This window comes from Bidens hawaiensis, unplaced genomic scaffold (assembly GCF_021521415.1).
Source record: "Bidens hawaiensis isolate Kalapana, Puna unplaced genomic scaffold, B.hawaiensis_p1.1 tig00047737_1, whole genome shotgun sequence".
Taxonomy (NCBI): domain Eukaryota; kingdom Viridiplantae; phylum Streptophyta; class Magnoliopsida; order Asterales; family Asteraceae; genus Bidens; species Bidens hawaiensis.
This window is the reverse complement of record NW_027506057.1, coordinates 4810-29871: the sequence shown is the minus strand read 5'-3', so window position 1 is coordinate 29871 and position 25062 is coordinate 4810. Positions and strand designations below refer to the sequence as shown.

At 33.9% G+C, this 25062-nt stretch overlaps 1 protein-coding gene and 1 pseudogene across 2 annotated transcripts; both read right to left on the bottom strand.

Moving 5' to 3' along the window:
* Positions 1-19962: 19962 nt before the first annotated feature.
* On the bottom strand, positions 19963-21301 carry LOC143616532 (glutathione S-transferase-like). The gene is made up of 3 exons (XM_077089335.1): positions 20897-21301; positions 20747-20795; positions 19963-20587 (listed from the first exon to the last, which is right to left on the bottom strand). The coding sequence occupies exons 1-3, from the start codon at positions 21137-21139 to the stop codon at positions 20142-20144; spliced, it is 738 nt and encodes a 245-aa protein (XP_076945450.1). The 5' UTR covers positions 21140-21301; the 3' UTR covers positions 19963-20141.
* Positions 21302-22389: 1088 nt separating this feature from the next.
* On the bottom strand, positions 22390-23925 carry LOC143616534 (glutathione S-transferase-like; annotated as a pseudogene). The gene is made up of 3 exons (XR_013150676.1): positions 23643-23925; positions 23511-23559; positions 22390-22982 (listed from the first exon to the last, which is right to left on the bottom strand). The product of XR_013150676.1 is annotated as a glutathione S-transferase-like (transcript).
* Between the last annotated feature and the right edge of the window lie 1137 nt (positions 23926-25062).

Here is a 25062-nt window from a genome sequence, read left to right as displayed (position 1 = left end):
GACTTTTACCGAAAACTTATATTAAATTATTTAAGAAAATAAATAAAGTAAACAAAAGACAATTTGGTTGATTAAATCAGATGATGATGAAAATCCACCTAGGCTAGAATCCCCAACGTTTCAATTATCAATTAATCGGAAAAATGCTTGTTATGGATTGAGATCATAAAATATTCACTTAAAAGAAAACCCGAACAGGACCCTGACCCTTTCTAAAAAGACACATATGGATTTCTATTATGCTCTTAAAAATACCAGATTTAATATTAGACTTCCTTACGATTATGTAATTAATTATGAATTAGTACCTTTGAACAAAATCCTACCTTACAGCGCAAAAATCAAAGATAGTTAGATAAATTCATTCGACTCAATAGACAAAGTTGAAAAATCAACCCTAGACAAGCTCCTTACGAAGAACTAAATCTAGCAATCTTAATCAACAAAGGCCTATCAAAAAATCTATCACCCTACAACCTTTTAGATTACCAGCACACTTTTATTTATTTCATTAATAATATTGTTTCTATAATCTTATTATAACTCAATCACAAACTAGTCAGAAACACACAGTCATGGGTGGATCTACGACTTTGTTAGGGTGGGACGGTGCCCACCGTTCGGCTGCCGGAGTGTTGCCATTGTGGGTACGCGTTAGTATATTAATACTCAATAGTTAGTACGTGCCAACCGTCGGCTAATAGTTCGTGTCCACCGTCGTTTACTTTCATTAGCAAATTTAAACTTGTAGGAGGTTTTGACATGCGGTGGTCTGCCACCATCGAATCCTTGAAAGCGAGAGAGAATGAGTAGATGAAAGGTGAAGGCTTAAATGATTTTTTACTTTTTAGTTAAAAGCCACCGTATTATTTTATTTTATTGATATTGATTTCTCTCTATAAAGACTATTCTAGTAATTAAACAAACACACTTCTCTTGCTCTGTACATCTACAAACATGCCATCTCTCTGTTTTCAATATTACAAACATATCATCTCTCTGTTTTCAAGATTAAGAACCTAATGTTTTAACTTTATATTTTATTAATTTTTTCTGTGATATATAATAGCGTATGGGTATTAGTTTGGGATAATTCCCAAAATAACTCAAATGAAGAGAGAGAGAAAAAAAATGATTCAAAAAGTCACAAGATTCCCAAAATAACCTAACGAATTTGTACTGAGGTGATGTTTTTATGGAAATATAACACACGAGATTGTAGAACCAATTAAAAGTTGACACTTGGCATTAGTTTGACAAACCCGACCAGATTTTTGAAAATGTTCGGGTTCTCGTCCAAATTTCTTACTTAAATTTTTTTGTAAAAGGCAGTCTCTCAAGAAGGTTTTTTTTATGTTTCTTATCTTGTCCGTTCAAATTCTATTTATCTTGAGAAAAGAGCTTTTTGAAATGCGTCTTCCAAGACGCATTTTAATTGAATTTGTTCCAAAGAGATCAAATTCTCATCTTTTGTTCTTATAGTTTGAAAGTTTAAATCTCGTCTAGAACGATAGGATTTTTGGTATTCCGTCTCGACCGATAGAGTGTTAAAATGTTCCGTCTACTCCGACCATATTTCTAACTAAGGTATATACCCGCGTAACACGCGGGTGGAGTAACATGTCTTCAAACATTCTATCAAAAGAAACTCATTTTGCATCACCACCTGAAAATATAATAAAACAATAGCATTCAAATTAAATATACCATAATAACATATTTAATAATGAGTAACATTTGAACATTAATAAAGTTGTTTTTATTAAATTGTTGTTTTTATTAAAACAAAATAACATATAACAACAAACAAAGTAAAATGACAACATAAAACATATTTCTAACTTAAACCATTAAACCAAAAAGATATATCAATAATAACATTTTTTTGGCCAACATTTTATAACTAACAAATTTGATACTATTTCAAAACAAATTTTCATAATAGTTACAAAATATAAAAAAATTGGAATTAGTCAACTTCAAAAAATTATGAAATTGTTTTTGATTTTTGACCAATCTTGTAACAAAATTTTAAATCACTCACATTAATATTTTGTTAAATTTGCAAAACCTAAAAACGTTTACAATAAATGAATTCTCAAATAACTTTGATTGATTTAAAAATTTTATGTTGACTTAAATAATTAAAGTTGAAAAAATATGACTAATTAATTTATAAATAATTACAAAAATGAAAATCAAATCGGTTAATTTGAAAACTTCAAAAAATTATGAAAAGATTTTAAAATGAGTTTAAAATTATGGAGAGTATTAAAACCTTTAAAACATTTGTTGAAAAATTGGTCAAATTCCGAATTTAAAAGGAGTTTAGATATGTTAATTAAATTGTATTAAAACCATTAATACAATTTATTGAGTTTAACTATCCTTATTAGTTATTTTACTAATAAGGATAGTTAAACTCAATAAATTGTATTAATGGGATACTTAAATTATAACTAATTAATTTGGTTTTTACAACAAATAAGGAAAGTCAAATTAATTCGGTTAATTTGAAAACCTAAAAAAATTATGGAAAGATTTTGAAATGAGTTTAAAATTATAGAGAGTATTAAAACCTTTAAAAATTTGTTGAAATATTAGTCAATTTTCGAATTTAAAAGAAGTTTAAATATCTTGTAATTAAAATCATGAAAACTTTATCTTATTTATTGGGTTTTCCATATATAATGTAATTGGTTATATATAGAAAATATAATGTATCTTACAATATAATAAAATAATAATGTTTTAAGTCAAATATATTGAAATATAAAAATGGTAAGGAGTAAATGTTATTATTTATCTCAAAATAAGATGTAACAACTAATTAGAAAATGTAATAAATTAATAATAACAAAATTACTAAATTATAATAATTATTATAAATTATAGAGATTATCATTAATAAATAAATAAATATAAGATACAAAAATAAAATTTTTCTTTAATACATCGGTTATGATTAATATATATTAAATGGACAAAACCAACAACTATATATGATTGATTATATAAAAATCAAATAAATTACATGAATTGTGAAAAATACATAAATACATGAATAATAACAAAAATATACATCAATATTAAACAAAAAAATAAGATATCTTATCAACAAGTCTTCAACCCATGAAATTAGCTATATCAAGTTGGAAACATAACCTGAAATGAGAAAATTAAATATTAGTATTTGTTTTACAAATAATAAATTTTAATCGTGGTAATGTTACATGTTATGAAATATTTACCCAGTAATTCAAAAAATTCAACTTTAATTTAAATTTGGAAATTTATAAATTTTAATTACATCATTTTAGAAATAATAAATTTTAGTGATGGTAATTTTAGACATTATGAATGTTTGTTTAATCAGTCATTTAAAAAGTTCAACTTAAAGTTAAATTGAACTTTAATATTTGACCAGACAATTTAAAAATGTTTGACCAACTTAAACGTTTGACCAACAATTAAATAAAAATATCAACTTTAATTTAAATTTAGAAATTTAAACTTTTTAATCAAATCGTTTAACTTACCAACTTAAATGTTTGACTAGCAATTAAATAAAAAATCAACTTTAATTTAAATTTAAAAATTTAAACTTTTTAAATCAAATCGTTTGGAAATTTAAACTTTTTAAATCAAATCGTTTAACTTACCAACTTAAATGTTTGACCAGCAATTAAATAAAAAAATCAACTTTAATTTAAATTTGGAAATTTAAACTTTTTAAATCAAATCGATTTAAAAAATAATAAATTGTAATGATGGTAAGTTTAGACGTTTTAGAATATTGACTTACCATTTACAAATTTCAAATTTAACTTAAATTTGGAATTTAAAGTTCGAAATTGTAATCGTTTTAGAAATAAAAAAAAGTAATCGCGCTAATGCTACATGTTATGGAATGTTAAACCACTTATTTACAATTTATTATTGGCCTTGCCGGAAAAAGAATAATGATAATGTCCATGGATGAAACTTTTTATTTAGAACCTAGAATAACAACATGTAAAAGAAAAATACAGGAAAAATATATAACTTCAAATAAATATAAAACAATCATTGTTATAGGTATAACACATGAACCGAAAAACTTACCGGAAAAATGTAAAAACGTAGAAATATTAGCTTAATCGCCGTTTTTGATTTAGAACATAAACTAATTTAAAAAAAATCAGTCAACAATGAATATAAAGATAAAAAGGTTAGATCTACAATAACCGGAAGTAAATATAATGTTGCCAGAAAAAGATATAACCTTGCCGGAAAATCATATAACATTGTTGGCCATTAACGTATAATATATAACCTTACCGGAAAACGATTAATCTCGATCTACATTACCAGAATATAGAAGATTGTGGATGGTGGAGTTAGAGAGAGAGAGAGATTAAATACAAACAAAAACGAAAAACAAAAACCTTACCGGAAAACCGTAATAACTTCAAAATATCAATTCAATCTTGGATTTTGATATACAACCTAAAGAGATTATTACAAAATCATATAACAATCAAAATAAATATAAAACCATATCGGAAAACCTTATCGGAAAAAGATATTACCTTGCCGGAAATTCAAATAACATTGTTGGCCATTACCGGAAAACGATTAATCTCGATCTACATTACCGGAATATAGAAGATGGTGGAGTTAGTAATTAAGTCGAGAGAGAGAGAGAGAGAGAGAGAGAGAGAGAGAGAGAGAAATTAAAATGATTAAAATGATGGTGGAAAATTTTAAAGTTTAAATAATGTATGAGATGACACATGACAGCATAATAGAGACTCTTAGAATGGAAATTTGGTGAGTTGGAAGCCTAGGTGGATAACCTAGTAGAATGACATGTGACAAATTGTATTAATTTAATAGATTAGTAAAATTAGGTTTCAGGTGGACCCTACTTTTTTAAATTAAACTATCAATTATATTTAATAATGATTATCCTCATCTTCTTTCATTTTGATCTTCAACTTCAAGTATACTTTCAAACAAATTCAATTTGATCTCATAGGACCGTCTACAATGCATGGGTTCTAATAACTTGTTTCAATCCACTTGAAAGAACGCCACAAGAAGTTCAACAAATTTTTTCCCAACAATTCACCAATCGCAACTCCATCCTTAACGTTTCTATATAATCATCACTTTTCACTTAATTTTTTATATTCAAAATATTTATTATAACATTACTGAGTTTTTATGTCATATAAATAAATATAATAAACTATGGTTGAAAATAATTAAACTAATTTAAATATTATACAAAATGGTGGAAACATTGAGATGATGATAATGGTGGATCGGATATTCAGATTGTGAATACTTTAGAAGATAAGAAAAATCATAAGAAGATATAAGAATATCGTATTTGATCTTACCAGATAAAAAAGATGAGAATCTGATCTTCTTGGAACAAATTCAATTAAAATGCGTCTTGGAAGACGCATTTCAAAAAGCTCTTTTCTCAAGATAGATAGAATTTGAACGGACCAGATAAGAAACTTAAAAAAACCATCTTGAGAGACTGTTTTTTACAAAAGGATTTAAGTAAGAAATTTGGACGAGAACCCCAACATTTTTAAAAATCTGGTCGTGTTTGTCAGGCTAATGCCAAGTGTCAACTTTTAATTGGTTCTACAATCTCGTCGGTTATATTTCCAAAGTGTCGTCTCAGTACAAATTCGTTGGATTATTTGCATATCATTTGGGTTATTTTGGAAATTATCCCGTATTAGTTTTCTCCTTCTTTATGTTACCTTTACAATTTTATAACACTTTTGTTATTTGGTTTGATATATAATATTAGTTTGTCAAAAGATATTATTATCATTCTATGTAAAAAAGTTTTTATTGGAAAGATAAATTGTTACCCTCTAATTATTATCAATAGTCAACTATTGTCAGTACGTTCGTGAAACATATATAAACAAAAAGTATATTGTGAAAATTGAAAAAAAAAAAAATGGTTCCGTTACTAAAATTCATAATAATGACAGTGGTGCTTGGTGATAGTGTATAATAACTAAAAAGGTGGGTCCAAAACGCAAAGGGCGGTGTGTAAAAGGACCATTTTACCCTCTCATATATCCTGAAAGTTCATTCCGCTTTGGGCCTTCAAAATGGTTGGCTAGCCTGTTCCAAAATGGTTGGTCGGCCCTATTCTCTTTGACCCGATCCATTTTTACCCGATCTATTTTGTGCTCCCCATACTAAAAGTTTCTGGATCTGCCTTTGCACACAATAAATGACCTTACAGAATCATATTATATGACAGACAATCATCAAGGAAACTGTGAAACAATAAAACTCGTCAAATAAAAGTAAACACACATGTGCATCGATTAAATAATATCAAACTCTTTATTGATTCATAAACCCATAATGAAAGCATTATCCAATTAAAATCAAACGTCAACAAAGGTTCATCATAAAGCCTAGGCAATCTAGGGGTTTAGCCAACTATACTCAAGAACAAACCAAAGTAAATCAGTTCAAATAATAAATTCATGACGAAAACAATAAATTCAAACTGAATAATAATGATGTTTGAATGAGTAACCGTTGAACCTAAACGTTTATTGCTCGAACCAAATGCTTGCTCTCCTCCCATTACTTCTTTTGCGTCAATTCTGACCAACAAGACAGCCTCCAAAATTCTTGTCGCACTCTGTCTTCTGTCGTTCCCCTCCAATTCTCACAATATTTGCCTTTTAACCTCCGATTTGTTGAGGCCCATTCACTTGTGTTTAATCGGCCCACTAGAGTCCACGTAAAATTGATTCAACATTTCAGCTCAATAACAAAAAACCAATTATATTATGTTGGACTTGGGATAATTCATAAATTCTTAGTCACGACATATGTATATGTAAACTTGATTATTTTATTAAACTTTCAACCTTTAATACATAAATTTAAAATCGACTTAGAAAAGGTTAAAGTAATAATAAAAATGATCGTATATAATATTTGTTCAGTCTCAAGTTTACTAAAAAGACTCTAATTAGCTCGTTTTCTTTTAAAGTCTTTGAAATCTAAATGTTAACCAATTTGTAGTAATATCAAACAAATACCAACTCAAAAGCCATTCACAGTGTAGGAAATATTTATATTATTAATGTATATTTTAGACCACATAAAAGGTTAAAAAACATAAAACGTTCAAGCCAAATTCTCACCTTAAAACGTTCAAAGGTTAACCTTAAAACGTTCAAGCTTAAACCTAAAATGTTCAGGCTAAAAACTTAAAACGATGGAAGATTGAGTTGGCCATCGTGTAGCGTGATGCCGCCAACTAGGCTTGATTGGTCATTTAGTAGACCTGCCAAATGGTGACACGTGGTTGAACACGCGTCCATACTTACTTCACCTTGTCATCGCGTATCGCGATGACCCAAAATGTTTAGACGGTTGCGTATCGCGAGACCGCCTATTCTGGGGTGTTGTGCTATAGCCATCGCTTAACGCGATGGGTTATCTCCTGATACATCGCATATCACGAAGAGTCTTGAAATCTAGAATTTTCATTTTAGTCCTATAACTTGTCACATCTTAGCCACGCTTCAATTTTTCAAAAATATTAAGGCGACTCTCAAGCGGGCGAAGTGTAAAGTGCGCCACCAAAGCGCCACATTGCCATCGTCCGAGCCCGTGCCGTCGTGTAACATCCCGAAATTTTCTAGAATAATATTAATATATTAATTTCGTTGGAGGAATAAATTTTAGTTAGTAGAGATAGTAATAAAATAATAAGAGAAAAGGGATTGTGGGCATTAATTAATTATAGATTAAAAAGAAAAGATTGACCTAAGGTCCATGGGCTTAAGGAGTATAAATACCCCTTAAACCCTAATCCTTTTCATTTCCATCCATTTTACACCATAGCCTACACCAACAAAAACACACACTTAAGCCAAACACTCTCTACTCTACTATATTCAACGATCCGAGACCAACCGAAGGTAAGAAATCATTCATCTCAGCTGAACCAACATACTAGAACCCGACTCCGCAGCCCCGTGATGCCGTATGAGTCGTTTGGATCTAGTTCTAGCTTTATTCGGGTGTTTAATCAACCAAAAACGAGCCTAAGGACCACCTTAGCTCAGATCTGGACACCCCGAGGCTACCCAGACCATAAAAGATCAAACCCCGACCAACCATGGTGGTTAACGGCGGCTAACGGCGACGGAATCGAAGAAAAACCTTAAAAACACTCAATAAAGAGTTGAAGAGACTTGTGCGCCATATAAGTATATGCGTTGTATAAGCCTAAGCAGCTCATAAGTGTGTTCAGCCGTATATGTATATGCCACATATATATATGCAGCGTGTAAGTATGAATGTAGTGTGTAAGTATGACAGCGTGTAAGTATGTATGTAACGTGTAAGTACGTATGTATGCCATATATGCATATACGCCCTCGATGTATATGACGTATACGTTAGAACACTTACACGCCAAGGACAACTTATACGCCTGAACAGCTTATACGACTTATACGTGAGGACAACTAATACGCCAATAAACTTATACACCAAACAACTTATATGCTTAAAAGTGATTTTCCGAACAAACGAAAGATAAAACAGCGTATACGTACTTAAACGATAGATATGGACTTATATGATGGTTAAGATAAGAATAAGTAAATAATTAATATTGAAAGGTAACGTTTAAAATGAAGATTTGATTTGATTAAATAATTGAACTTCAGTTTTCTGATGAGGTTTTAGTAAATACTTATAACCCCAGCCAGGGGCTCTTCCCCTTGGACCCCGCTAGAGGTTGTCGCCCCTAGAACCCCGCTGCCAGGGGCGCTGCCCCCGGATCCCCGTAACTAGGGGTTACAATAACCTAGAAATATGATATTGATAGGGCTAGTTAATTGATACATGTAATTGTTATACATTTAGCTGCGCCCAATTAAGGAAAGGAGATACCACTAATGTCACACCCCAACTTACGCGCGGAAATGCCGGGGCGTGAGCTGATAGTCCACAACTCTCAAGGTACTATCAGGCAATATTGGAAATTTCAATATCTATTAAATTTAATTCAAATAAAACTAAGTATTCAATACAAACATACATAATCAAATAATTCACCAACAATCATAAGTCATAAAAGAAACAAAAGTTTTGTTTATATTCTCTATCTTTATTCCTAAGTGATCTTTCAAAACTTGAACTAACTTCATATCACACGATAACCTGCATATGCGTTAAAAATAAATTAGTTTTGTAAACACAAGGTTGAGTGAACAACACACTAGATTTGATGTATATATATAATAGATAATAAATGCGCAACAAAGTCAAATGAGTTAAGCAATTCAACCAATGAGTAAATAAATGAGCTGTCGAAAAGCACGAAGCTATTACGACTGTCGTATGATCATACTATTATGAGATTATGTTGGACCTCTCCGAATGCGGTTCACTTAAAGCAAATAAGCACATAACAAGTAAGGTACAAAACGTTAAACACAAGTGACAATAGTTGCAGTTTGAGTATATATAATAAATAAATAATTATAAAACGCGTATGTCCCCAAGACAGTATAAAATGAGTATAAAAAAGGGGAATGTGGTACTCACCTTAGCAATTAAGCAAGATATATGGATTCGTTAAGCTATAAAGATAGATCGAACTCTTCGGGAAAATATCGACGAGATATCCTAGTAAGGAATAATTGCGGAAAATAAATATAATTCAACAATGAATATACAAATAGATAAAGACTCGGGAAACTTATGATCGAGTATGTTCTTTGCGAAAATTAAATACTATTTTGTAACATCCCGAATTTTATATTAATAAATAAAAGAAGTCCATGATTTAAAAACGAGTGTTAATATTTAATTAATATTAAATATAGAAAGAATCGTGGACTTGGGTAATTACATGGATTAAGATGGTGGGATGGGCCTTAGGTCCATGGGCTTTAAGGGACATTAAACCATCCTAAAACCCTAACTTCCCATTCCATCTTTCCATAATCCCTACACACACCCAAAACACACACACAACCCGAACCAAGATCCGGAGACGAGAACCCGAGCTTGTTGGTGCTAGATCGTCGTGACGGACCAAAGCAACATCAAAGACCAGCTCGTGTTCGTAGTTCGACTTGTTTACGGTACGTTTATATCGAGAACTTGTTCGTTTATGTTCGGATTTAGTCTAGAAATCATAGATCTGTTTTAGTCTGGTAAAAAATGAATCCAACGAGGCTAAACTTACTGAAACTGATTACAAATTGATAGGTTAATCGTTACTATGAAAAACCCGTATGTATATAAATAAATCGCACCCTGTAAACCCGATGTTTTGAACGATTGAATGGTTAGGGTTTGTAGGCGCTGCTTAGACGATTCCGTTGATACCTAAATCGAGTTATTTTGTAACATCCTAAAATTTATAATGTTGAATAAAGAAAGTTACATTTAGTGAGTTCGCGTTATTAATTAATTAATATCGAGTAAAGAACGGATTATGGATTTAGATTAATGGAGATGGGTTAAATGAGAATGGGCCTTAGGTCCATGGGCTTTAAGGGATATAAATATCCCCTAAACCAACCTAAAACCCTAAACCCTCATTTCATTTCCATCCTAATCTCTACACACTCCAAAACACACAACCCGAACCAAGATCCAAAGGCAAGGACCCGAGCTCGTTGGTGCTAGATCGTCGTGACGAACCAAAGCAACAAGACCAGCTCGTGTTCGTAGTTCGACTCATTTACGGTACGTTTATATCGAGAACATGTTCGTTTAGGTTTGGATTAGTATAGAAATGATAGATCGGTGTTTGTATGGTAAAAACGAATCCTACAAAGCTAAACTTACTGAAAATGGTTAAGATTTGATGGGTTAATCGATTGATAAAAGAACCCGTAACCTATATGCCTAAATCGCACCCCTTAAACATCGATGTTAGGCCGATTTGATGGTTGGGGTTTGTAGGCGCTGGTCAGACGATTCCGTGGATACCTAAATCGAGTTATTTGGTTAAGAAACGAAGATGATTAAGGACGAACAGTAGCTGCAGCCGACAACTTCGCCAGCAAGCTAAGTTCGCCTGATGAACTTCGCCTGCAAAGCTAAGTTCGCCTGATGACAACTTCGCCTAAAAGCTAAGTTCGCCTGATGACAACTTCGCCTGCAAAGCTAAGTTCGCCTGATAACAACTTCGCCTGCAAAGCTAAGTTCGCCTGATGAAAACTTCGCCTAAAGCTAAGTTCGCCTAAGGTTTAACTTCGCCTAAAAGCTAAGTTCGCCTAAGGTTTAACTTCGCCTAAAGCTAAGTTCGCCTAAGGTTTAACTTCGCCTTAAGTCAAGTTCGATTAGAAAATAAATTAAAAACGATAAGTAAAAGTAAGCTAATACTAGGCCACAAGATTAGATCAGGCGAGTATTGATACGTGTAACTTATACAGTCAGCCGAGCTCAGTTAAAGAAGGGATTTACAACTATCGGAGGAAGAAGCAGAGTTCAGGTGAGTTTCTAGCCCCATTCCTTGTTATGTTTTCGGGGCTGTGTGCATACTCGATGTGTTGTTAATACATTTATCCTAAGCGATAAGTGTATGCCATATGTGATATATGTGATGGATATGAATGATTGCTTGTCGGTACGCGAACGATCTTCGGATATTGCGCGTACTGTCAGGTTGAAAATAAAGGTACGAATATTGTATGTCGAAGATGTATGAACATTACAAATGAATACTTGTCGGGGCGTGAACGATCTTCGGATATTGCACGTACCGACAAGGGGTATGGTTGTTAAATGAATGATGTAAAGAACGCCTAGAGTGTTCTTATGCTATAATGTAATTATTGTATATGTGAAGTATGTGTATACAGGTACACGAATGGTATGTGAGTTCTACGTTCGACATAGTAAGTTAGGATGGCAAATCCCTCTAGCTTCTGTCGGACATAGACTCGGCGGGTGATGGCGTAGTTAAGGACTGCGGGCCCTATACGTAATGTAGATGATAGACGTAAACGTAGATAGGGACGGTGGGCCTTATACGTGTTACAGATAATAGACGACAACGTAGTTAAGGACTGCGGACCTTATACGTATTATAGATAGGCATTAGCATAGGGGAGGACTGCGGACCTCGTACGTGCTATGTATTTGTATTGGGGTAGCATAGGGGAGGACTGCGGACCTCGTACGTGCTATGTATTTGTATTGTGGTAGCATAGGGGAGGACTGTGGACCTCGTACGTGCTATGTATTTGTATTGTGATAGCATGGGGGAGGACTGCGGACCTCGTACGTGCTATGTATTTGTATTGTGGTAGCATAGGGGAGGACTATGGACCTCGTACGTGCTATGAATTAGGTTGCAACATAGGGAAGGACTGCGGACCTTGTACGTGTTGTGGATGTAGAATGGTATAGGGAAGGACTGCGGACCTTGCACGTACCATGAATGGTGAACATAGGTAAGGACTGCGGACCTTTTACGTGTTCACGACCTTGAGTACAGGTATAGACGGCGGACTATGAACGTACTCTCGGTAGACTGAGGTTAGTAATTGTAGATATGAATGTATGTATGGTAGTAAGTATGTATGTAGAACAGAAGGGTAACTAGTTAAGTATGGATATGTATCTTCGGATATGTATGTATGTATATGTATTGTATGGCATCCGATTAACTAGAACTCACTCAGCGTAGCTGACTTTTAGTATGCACGCAGGTGAGTAGAATGAGACAGCTAGCTTGAGCGGGCACATGGTGGGCGAATAGGAGACTGGCATTTGAAGACTCAAGATGTTTTAATGTAATTGACGTTTATTTTGAAAGACAAGAATGTTTAAATAAGGCAAGTTTTGGATTGTTGTAACGTTTCATGAAAGTTTTTATATTCCGCGAAAGTTTTAATGAACTCTGATTTGTAAGAACTGTGTTTATGAGTAAATCCGACGCTAAAGTAAGGCTACCGGGTTCGGGGCCTTACATATTTGGTTAAGAAACGAAGATGATTATGGGGATTAAGAACGAACAGTAGCTGCAGTTGGACAACTTCGCTGCAACTAAGTTCGCCTGATGATAACTTCGCTGGTTGTCAAGTTCGCCAGCTGACCAAGTTCACCTAAGGTTAACTTCGCCTAAGGTTAACTTCGCCTAAGGTTAACTTCACCTAAAGTTAACTTCGCCTAAGGTTAACTTCGCCTAAGGTTAACTTCACCTGTTGATAACTTCACCTAAGGTTAACTTCACCTGAGTTTAACTTAGCACAAAGTTGAAATAATCTGATACGATAGGACGAGTATTGATACGTGTAACCTATATACAGTTAGCAGAGCACAGTTAAAGAGAGGAACCACGATAAACGGAGAAAGGAACCGCATTCAGGTGAGTTTCTAGCCCCATTCCTTGTTATGTTTTCGGGGCTGTGTGCATACTCGATGTGTTGTTAATACACTCATCCTAAGTGATAAGTGTATGCCATATGTGATATATGTTATAGATATGAATGATTGCTTTTCGGTACGCGAACGATCTTCGGATATTGCGCGTACTATCAGATTATAAATAAAGGTATGAATATTATATATCGAAGATGTATGAACATTACAAATGAACACTTGTCGGGGCGTGAACGATCTTCGGATATTGCACGTATCGACAAGGGGTATGGTGGTTAAATGAATGATGTAAAGAACGCCTAGGGTGTTCTTATGCTATAATGTAATTATTGTATATGTGAAGTATGTGTATACAGGTACACTAATGGTATGTGAGTCCTACGTTCGACATAGTAAGTTAGGATGACGAATCCCTCTAACTTCTATTGGAAATAGACTTGGCAGGTGATGGCGTAGTTAAGGACTGCGGGCCTTATACGTGATGTATATGATAAATGTAAACGTATATAGGGACGGTGGGCCTTATACGTGTTATAGGAGATAGACGCCAACGTAGATAAGGACTGCGGACCTTATACGTAATGTAGATAGGCGTCAGCACAGGAAAGGACTGTGGACCTTATACGTGCTATGTTTGTGTTGTGGTAGCATAGAGGAAGACTGCGAACTTCGTACGTGCTATGGTTATAGGTGATAGACGCCAACATAGATAAGGACTGCGGACCTTATACATATTGTAGATAGGCGTCAGCATAGGAAGGGACTGTGGACCTTATACGTGCTATATTTGTGTTAGCATAGGGGAGGACTGCGGACTTCGTACGTGCTATGGTTTAGGTTGCAACATAGGGAAGGACTGAGGACCTTGTACGTGTTGTCAATATAGGATGGTACAGGGAAGGACTGCGGACCTTGCACATACCATAACTAGTGAACATAGGTAAGGACTGCGGACCTTTTACGTGTTCACGATCTTGAGTACAGGTATAGACGGCGGACTATGAACGTACTCTCGGTAGACTGAGGTTAGTGATTGTAGATATGTATGTATGTATGGTAGTAGGGTAACGGATTAAGTATGGATATGTATCTTCGGATATGTATGTATGTGTATGTATTGTATGGCGTCCGATTAACTAGAACTCACTCAGCGTAGCTGACTTTTAGTATGCACGCAGGTGAGTAGAATGAGACAGCTAGCTTGAGCGGGCACATGGTGGGCGAATAGGAGACTGGCATCTGAAGACTCAAGATGTTTTAATGTTAATTGACGCTTATTTTGAAAGACAAGAATGTTTAATTAAGGCAAGTTTTGGATTGCTGTAATGTTTTATGAAAGTTTTTATATTCCGCGAAAGTTTTAATTAACTCTGATTTGTAAGAACTGTGTTTATGAGTAAATCCGACGTTAAAGTAGGGCTACCGGGTTCGGGGCCTTACATATTTTGTTTTATTATCAAAGTTTTATCGTAATAAATATGATTTAATTATATACAAATACTTAGATATATATATTTATCAAGATTTCATAGTTTATATAAAGAGATTCATTTTAAAAATTTATTTTAAACTAATAACACATTTAATGTATTTATATACATTTTTATTACAAAATAACGATTTCTTTTATATTAATATTGTAAATAATAGATAATAGATAGTAGCAATATCATTTATATAAAATATACTCTTTTATAAAATACTTGACCAAATAATTATGGAAAATAATAAGGTATAATATATGTATTTTAATTAAACAAAACCTTTGTTAAATATTAAAACCTTTATCAATTTTAATAAACTAACATATATACATATATTTATATATATATATATACATATATATATATGGTTTTTAACCGAGGTTCGGAAAACAATGTGTTATTATGTCGGTTTTTAACAAAATATTAATTTTTCATGATTTTGTAAATATTATAAATTTAATTAGTTGGTTAAAAGGGGTTAAGAATGATTTTTAATAAAAATATACCAAAATATCGGCTGCCGAAATTCGGACCCGCGCCGGTGGCCCATATACAACTTAACACCCTCCACCCTATCCATATGGGCTAGGGTGCAAGATCGTTATAACTCGCAACAAAACGTTTAAAACCTGCAGCCCCAAAATCTTCCAAATCAAGGAAGGTTAAAGCTATGATAAAATCGTTTAATATAAAATATTGTTTTCCTAGTTAACATTGTCGACGAGGTTGATTATAGATGATTAACAATATGGTTGATTCAATTACCAAGTTTAAGCCGTAAATTGAGGTTCAAGCGAACAAAGCCGGTCTCGGGTTGGAATTTGGATCATGGGTACGTGTCAAAAGGTTAAAGGGTTTGGGTTGGAAAGTGGGTTATGAATATTAATATAAATATAATAATATAATCAGATTTTACAATTTGGTCCCTCTATTATGAAGATGGAAACTAAAATGGGTTTAAGTATTGATTAGGGTGTAAATTGTATAATCTTGAAAGTTGTTTTATATCAAATAAATAAATAATTAAACAATAATATTAAAATAACAAATTAACTAGATATTTTATTGATATATTCTCCGAATATAAAAACAGTCGTGTTATGACTAATAAATATTAATTTGAAAAATCTGAGTTGTTACAATTAAATCTGAAAGGAATCGCTTACAGGTGAGTTTCCAGCCTCACTTCCTTGTTATGTTTCTGGGGTTGTGTGCATAGTCGATGTGATTAGTTAATACACTTACCCTAAGTGGTAAATATATGTCTTATATGATTTATGTGATAGTGATTGAGGTTATGAATGAATGTTTGTCGGTACGTGAAAGATCTTCGGATATTGCACGTATCGCCAGGAAAGGTGAGTTTTATATAATATGCATGAATGATACATGAATAATTAAGAGTATGTATGAAAGTATATAATAAAATGTACGTGTACTGAAGTGTATGTATGGTTGTATGGAAAGAAGGGACCAGACCCTACTAATATCTGAGATAGAAGGGACCATACCTTAATACTATCTGAAACAGAAGGGACCAGACCCTAAAATTATCTGAGATAGAAGGGACCAGAACTTGATAATATCCGAGATGGTAAAGATAGTTATACATGTAGTATGAAAGTATGAAAGAATGTATGTATGAATAAATGTGTGTACGAAAGAAAGGTAAAAGGGTAAAGTATATAATATGTATCTTCGGATGTGTATATGAAAGTAAGTGTATGTATTATATGTTACCCGATTAACTAGAACTCACTCAGCGTAGCTGACTTTAGTATGCACGCAGGTAAATAGATTGAAGCAGTTAGCTTGAGGGAGACATATGACAGGATCTGAAGAGGCTGGCATCTGAAGAAGGAATTGTCATGATGTTTTTAATAAGCTCTCTTATGTTATGTTTTTAAAGACAAGTTTCGAATGTTTTGTAACGAATGGTTGACTTTAATTATTAATTTCACGAAAGGTTTAACTAATTCTGATATTTAGAACTGTGTTTCTGAGTAAATCCAACACTAAAGTAGGGTACCGGGAACGGAGCCTTACACGTCGGGTGTGCTTCGCACCCTCCTCTAGGACCATTAGGTGCATGCTTGGCATATAAGAATATTACTGTGGAATCTCATCTCCTTTTAAAGTGTTTCCAAATTTTGTTTACTTTTCATGTGGGATGGATTCACTTTTTCTATTTTCTTAATATGGAATGCTTTCAACTTTATAATCTATATATATCTCATTATTTATTTACCATATTATTAAAATAAATTTGGGTCATTCGACTTTCAAAGTTGACATTTTTAACCCAAAATAAATATGGTATTTTTCGAGAGGTAACAATTATAATCACTTATCTTGTTGCCTAGACGTGTTAGGTTACCTTTTGCGAGACAACAAATGGTTTATCTTTATTAAGTTAGGATGACTATAAGGTGAGTGATTTAACAGTTTAAATTGAATACACATTTTTCCCTAGACCTGCTAATAGTACGTGTCTTAGAGGAAACTGAGTTGTTGAGACCAACCCGGAGATATTAACATCAGGGTACGATAGGTTTTTGGTGGTTATTGTTCCATGCTTTCTAGAAATTGATTAGGGGTTATAAGAGAGACATACCCGGAGATCTAGTCTCCCTTAGTTATCACTAGTTAGTTTATCTTTAGATCCCGCCTCCTAGCTTGTCGATCATCATTAGGATACCAGACCTAGGTGGTTCAATTTGTCACATCTGAGAGTTATGCCGTCAGTTATCGTTAGTTTTCTTTAGTCGTTTGTTTATTTGTTTTTAGCTATTAAAATTAGTTTTCAAAAACAAACAAAAAAAATCAATCCTTAGCTAGGACTCGATAGAGGTTTAGCATCGAGAGTCGTCATACGTGTCCAAGGATTCAATATCTGGACTTACTAGACTGCACGTCCGGCCGGTACAGCACGTGTCGTTGTGTGAAGCGTTCGGTATTTCCCTTTTAAAACCCAATTTTGTGAATTGTTTCATTTATAAATTTATATATCTCACACATCAATGATAACAAGTGCACAAGATTGAACAAGTTAATAGCATCTCCCAAGACCTCTAAGACCAAACAAAGGCCTAAGACGTCGGCTAGGAGGTCGTGACTTAAGCCTAGTCACAACCCTAGGTCAACTAAACCCCGACTCAGTTATATTCTTGGCCCACACCCTTCTAAGCCCAATTATATCAATACAAATAACACTCGTATGGGCTTTTCGAGAGACTAAACAATAAAGGAGTGTTATAAGAAGAGAATTCACCATAAAAGCAAGACCTAAGTGGTGATAAGACCCGGCTAACGGCCTTAGACGGGCTTGGCTGAGGGACAACCCTAGCCTCGGCCTAAGAAGGATAATATGATCCGAACTTGATAATATAGGTCTAAACGAAAGAAAATAGTGATAACCCATGCTAGAAAATATCCAAGAACCTTTAGGAGACATGAAGAGCTCACACAAGCAAGTGTATCATTTGCTAAAGATCAAATATGGCCAGTAAGACGGTCGCAAACAAACAAAGAGCTAAAAGTAAATGGCCTATATCATAACATATGGAACGGAAGGTACATTTCGGAAAAAGATCAAAAGAAAGAGTCAACTATAAGGACAAATGACATTTGTGGTGCCATAACCCATATCACACCGAAACATGAATGATGCCATACATATTCATAAAGGAAAATTACTAATGCGTCCATTTTCATCTTCAAGTTCAAAGCTTTGTCCATAAGCTTTTATAATTCCCAAAATGTCCATTGTAAATAAGTTCGGATATTAACTTATATGTGTTGTCATACTACTTTTTTCTTAACCACTTAAAACATAACACATAAGAAACTAATATCAAAAGATGAAGACAACACTCACCATGTACTTGCAGACATATAAAAAATAATGTTTCTCCTAGGCAATATAATCTTCTTTTTTAGAATTTGAAACAATTACCAGATAGAGGTGTCATTTGTCAAAAAAAAAGGAGGAAGAAGCAGATTGTCCGACCATATATATGCAATATCGTTGACGCCGGAATTGATAATAGATGAGAGAGAAGAGTAAAAGAAGAGAGATGGTAAAAGAACATACGTCGAGGCACACTACCACCCCACTATCACCACCGGGCGGCATAAACTTTACTCAAAGTCGATTTAAATTTGACACGGCTCAATTTTTGAGTTAGATTTACGCCCGCGTATAAATAAAAGTAAGTGGTTCCCAACAGTAAATTCGAAAATTAAAACCTTATTAAAAGTTAAAAAAGAAAATTTAATACTCCCTCTGTCCCATTATAAGTGTCATAGTTTGACTTTTCAAGTATTTTTTTTGCAACCTTAAGCGTAAATATTTTTGTTCGTGTCATATAATATTTGATGAAAATTATATCAATGTAAAATACATTTAAAACCCAATCCATTCATATATTTTACATCAAGTAGTATATAACACAAACAAAAATATTGTCGGTCAAAGTTAAACAAGAAAGACTTGAAAAATCAAACTAGGATACTTATAATGGGACGGAGGGAGTAAGATTTTATTTATAATATTCAGAATAAAACTAAATTTAATTCAATTAAATTTATTTGAATTGGTCCGCCTTTTATACTGTCGGTCGTACTTGTATACTCTTCGGCAACTCTTTTATACCGTCAACCATACCTTTATACCATCGGCAACACTTTTATACCGTCGGCCATTATTTTAAAAGAGAAAACCAGCGTCTGACTTGATTTAAGAATGAAGCCAACCGTATATACAATGGGCATTCTGGAAAGTTTTTAATCAAATAGACAAATTCTTAACTTAAGTCGATAATATAGACATTTTAGGAATTTTCCCTATTCATAGTCAGGCGTGCAATATGAATTGCAAGTTACCTTAACTTAGAAAGAGCTCATAGTTTGCCTTCACCTTGGATGCTTTTTATGTGCCGTGATGGCGTCAAGAAGTTGTAGCTACATCTATCCCAATCATGCGTTCTCATTTTTTTAAGAGTTTGCACCATTTTTCTTAATCTTTGAAAACACATAAGTAGCTAGTAAACCACAAACACTTTAACACAAATGGAAGAAAGATGCAATTTCTTCATCTATCGGTTTGATCATCAAAGTTAAAACTAATACAACTCAATACAGGATGCTTGTATGTTTACTATTTTAAGTAGACCGAAAGGTATAACAGTCGCAACACAAGGCGCACCAATCACAAAATACGACGTACAACTCTCAAAGCAACTCTCACGCTCAACTCGAACACAAAGACACGACCTTCGTCCAAGCAGGCCTGGAAAGTATATCCTCAGCCCACGCGCTTACACGAGGCCGCACGTCAAACAAACTCTTCACTTTCGTCCCCATCAATATATACGTATTGGGCAAATGATGCAAATCCGCCAACGAGAACCTATCTCCACCCAAATACTTGCTCGCAGTCAGCCGTTGTTCGTACACGTCAAGCAAATCCGCCAGTTTCTTTTCGAACGCTGTCACAACCGCCTCGTCAGTTGTCAACCCAAACATCGACTTGAAAAACAGCTCCCACGTCAGCTTCGAAGTCGTTGGCTCAAACTTCTGAGCTTCCACTTCCATCCACACCGTCTGGATCGCTGATTTCTTCGGATCCTTAAATATCAAATCCGTCCCAACATCTGCATAAGCCGTGGATACATACTTCGTAATCGCCCTTGATTCTGCAACAAAACAATTACAATAAAGTGACAGATAAACTCTGCAACAAAACAATTACAATAAAGTGACAGATAAACTCTGCAACAAAATAATAACAATAAAGTGGCATGTAAACAGACAACAAGTTGCTGCGCATGGCTTTGGTAATTAGTAATTATTACCGAATAGCTTGAAATCACCGTCCTCGAATACTGGAACTTGACCGAATGGCTGCATATGTATACATACGAATATATATGTCAGATCTAGAGAAATTTTGAGTGACTGATTGTGTTTTATGACATAAGTAATATTAATATTAGTTACAGTACGTTGCGAGTAAGGAACTGAGGTGACTTGTGTTCCTGGGTTGCTAAATTGACGGTAACGAAGTCGAAGTGGAGATCTTTCTCGTAGAGAGCAGCCAAAGCACGAAAGGTTGCGGGTGAGCCATTGGCTCCGTGTAATTTGAGAATCGAGGCTGAGCAGTTTGGGATTTGCTGAAGTAAGGGATCGAATAATATGATGATGATGATTGGATAAATATGAAAGATTGATGGTAATTTGAGAGCCATGGATGAAATCAGGGTGGGTTAGAAGATAGTGATTGAAAAATATGTTGTGGAAACTGGAATGGGATTCGTGTAAATAAAATTGGGATTGTGGACCGGTAGGAGTGATGGTAGTGGTGGTGGGCTAGTCGGTATTGAATTGAATAATATTTAATATAGTATAAGTTATATCTTAATTTAATTTTATTTTTATGGCAGATGTGTGAACTTTGAATACTAGGACTGGCTCACCACATGCCTATTCTAGAAAGAACTTAGCATTTGTTAATAATGTAAAAACATCACGTTGTATGCCATAATTAGGCCTGGTTTCTTCTAGGAATTTTGTTGAATTTGTTAATCCTTTAAAAAGAAGTTTCCAATAACTTTTTTAATTTATGAGGTGTTTGGGATTTCTTATTTTATCTTGTTGTAATTTTTAGAATAAATCAATAAGTTACAATAAAATCCGTATTCTCAAACACCTTTTAAATTTTTCAAAAATTATTAAAGTCATAAGTTGCATAAACGTTATTATATAAATATTGTTCTATTAAATGAGTAAATAAGCAAACACTTGTCACTCTTAAGTTTCTCCTCACAACTATATTTTGACTCATCCCACTTTTAGCGTTTTATAACCCAACTAAAAAGAACCCTAATTATCGACCTTTCGTATTTAGAATACATGTCAATCGGCGTCCCTTCTTCATACGCGGCTGATTTGATCTCCAACCCAGTCTTCAATCAACATGCATTAATCCCTCACCTCGATTTTTAACAAGTATCTACGTTGACATTCATTCAGTTCTATTTCATTCCATTCATTGGTTTATGATTCCATACTTTATAATCAATCTCTTATACACGTTTCTTCAATTCTAATCATTAATCTTGGATGTCATTTGTAACTTTAACATAATACTTAGATATTTTTGGTGCTGAAATGTAAATGAATGGAATTTATTTATGTTCTGTACTTAAAACTAATACGGTACCTTTTTTTTTCCAAGTTTTAGGGTTAATCTATACTTTCGTTATAGATGTCAGATTCACTTTGGTTTTCAGTCTTGGATCATTAGAATTTAACTTAAGCGTTAAAATAAATCAACTTAGATGTTGTACCAGTTACATTCGGTTAACCACTATATAATCTAGTCCTATATAATGGAATGCAATGAGTCTTGATACAATGAATTTCATAACTTTGTTCTCTCATAAATCACACTGTCCTCATCATCATATTCAGTATATCCCACTATAGTGTATTATATATAAAAATGTGTAAAGTATAGAACGAATTTATTGAATAAAACTACTCTCGAACAGCGACAGCTATCCAAATACAACGACCTTCTAAACCGGTCCAAAGTTACAACAATCACAAACACGACTACAACTCTCAAACCAATTCTCACGCTTAATTCGGACGCATAGCCGCGACCTTGGTCCAAGCAGGCCTGGAAAGAATATCCGAAACCCACACGCTAACATGCGGCCCGCGCATCAAACAAACTCTTCACCTTCGTCCCCATCAACAGATACGTGTTCGGTAAATGGTGTAGATCCGCCAGCGTGAAGCTATCTCCGCCTAAATACTTGCTCTCCTTTAGCCGTTGCTCGTACACGTCAAGCACTGGCTCCAGCTTCTTCTCAAACTCAGCCACAGCCGCCTCGTCGTTCGTCAATCCAAAAAGCGGCTTGAAAAACAGCTCCCACCCAAGCTTCGAACTCGCTGGATCGAATTTCTGAGCTTCCACTTCCATCCACACTGTCTGTATGGCCGATTTCATTGGATCCTTGAATACAAGACTAGTCCCCTTATCTGCGAAAGCCTCCGCTATGTACTTCGTAATCGCCCTTGATTCTACGACAAAATGATTACAGTGAAGTGGCCGGTAGGGGAGTTAAAAATCGGATATCCGAAAAAAATAATATTATAAAAATATTTAAAGAATTGCTTTAAAAAATATTTCGAAAATCCGAAAAATAGTCCGCAATATCAAAAAAAAAATTATTTGAAATATCCAAAATCATTCAAAATATCCGAAAAATTATCTGAAATATCCAAAAATTATCCGAAATTTATAAATAATATATATTATTTAATAATTAAAAAATATATGTCATATATTTGGAATATCCGAACTATCCAAAAAATTTCAAAATCACTATCGGAATCCGAATCCGAAAATTTGGATATATGAGATTTGGTGGATATCCGAATTTTCAGATAATTCGGATTTGGTTTCAGATATTTAGGATACGGATTCGGATTTTCGGATATATCGTACACGGATTTGGATTCGTTTTTTTAACACCCTAGTGACAGGTAATCAGGCAACAAGTTACGTCGCTTTAGTAATTAGTAAAGTGATCTATAGTTAGTAATTACCGATTAACTTTAAATCACCATGCTCAAACACTGGAACTTGACCGAATGGCTGCACATATAAATATTGGTATCAATTATATATCTATAGAAACTTTAAAAGATTAATAATTAAAATGATATAAGTAACGTTACATTGAGAGAAAGGAACTGAGCTGACTTGTTTTCCTTGTTGGCTAAATTGACAGGAACAAAGTCGACGTTGAGATCCTTCTCGTAGAGAGCAGCCAAAGCACGAAAGGTAGCCGGTGAACCGACGGTCCCGTACAATTTAAGAGCCATTGCAGTCTTACGGAGCACCTGAAACAAGTGATGGTTAAGGTATGTGATGAAAAGGAGACTAATTATACAGATAAGGGGGTAAGTTTGATATTTTATATTTAAGGTTATTTTTGTGGGGTTGGTGGTGTTGATGGTTTATGTTGAATAATAATGAGTATGTCACGTGAAAGGTAATATAATTTTATTTTTTTGGTAAGATGTGTGAATTGCATACACACGTCAAAATACACCGATGATTAAGCCATTACCTGTGGAAATAAAATATAAGAGGAAATAAACACGAGGTGAGTAGGTGACGGTGAGCTACGTGGGGTGGCATGTCATCAACTACAATAACATGGTCATATTATATTACGAAGACCGAGTGTAGTGAGGTCCCATGTACCCCTACAGTTTAAAAAAGAGGGTCATCAAAGGAGTAAGAGTGGTAAGGCAATGGCGGACGTTGGAGGCTGGGTTTGGGCGAAGTTTATTTCTAATCAATTAAACTATTCACTAACAGATTTTATTAAAAAAAATTAAAAATATAATTTATGGTTTTAATTATATCATTACATGTTTATGAAGGATTAGTTACCGAGAGTGCTCATCCTTATGTGACAACGGCATGACAGGATGTTAATAACATTTTAGTTCAAGTATTACACGTTTTTTAAAGGATTAGTCTAGTTTGTTCAACTTCTAAAATTTGAATAGAGCACTTGAATTAAATAAGTGTAAAGTTTTAATAAATGGACTAATGATCCTCATCAAAAGTCATATTTTCTCATTTATTTCTACTCTTTTACACAGCACTAAAATCAAAACTAATGTTATTTAGCGCTTCATATCTAAACTATCTAAGCGTAGTGGGTGTAAGAAAGTATGGACGGGGACATGGTATAATGTGTGCGGGTCAATCAATCAACGAATCTTGAATTTTATTATATAACTGGTGATGTAAAAATCACTAGTCGTTATTGGGGTGGTGTGGTAGGGACTAGCGATCAATTGGGATTAATCGGATCAGATTTTAATGTATAATTTTCAATTTTATACATACAAACACAAATTTTTATATGTAATTTTCATTTTTATACATACAAACACACATTTTTATATGTAATTTTCATTTTTATACATACATAAACACATTTTGGCAGGAAATAGGCTTGAATATCCTCGGAAACTGCTGGTTTTTTGATCGAATCGCGCCGGAAACCCCTAATTTTTGTCGGACTCGTCGAAAATCGTCGATTTTGGCCGGAAATAGGCTTGAATCTCCTCGGAAACA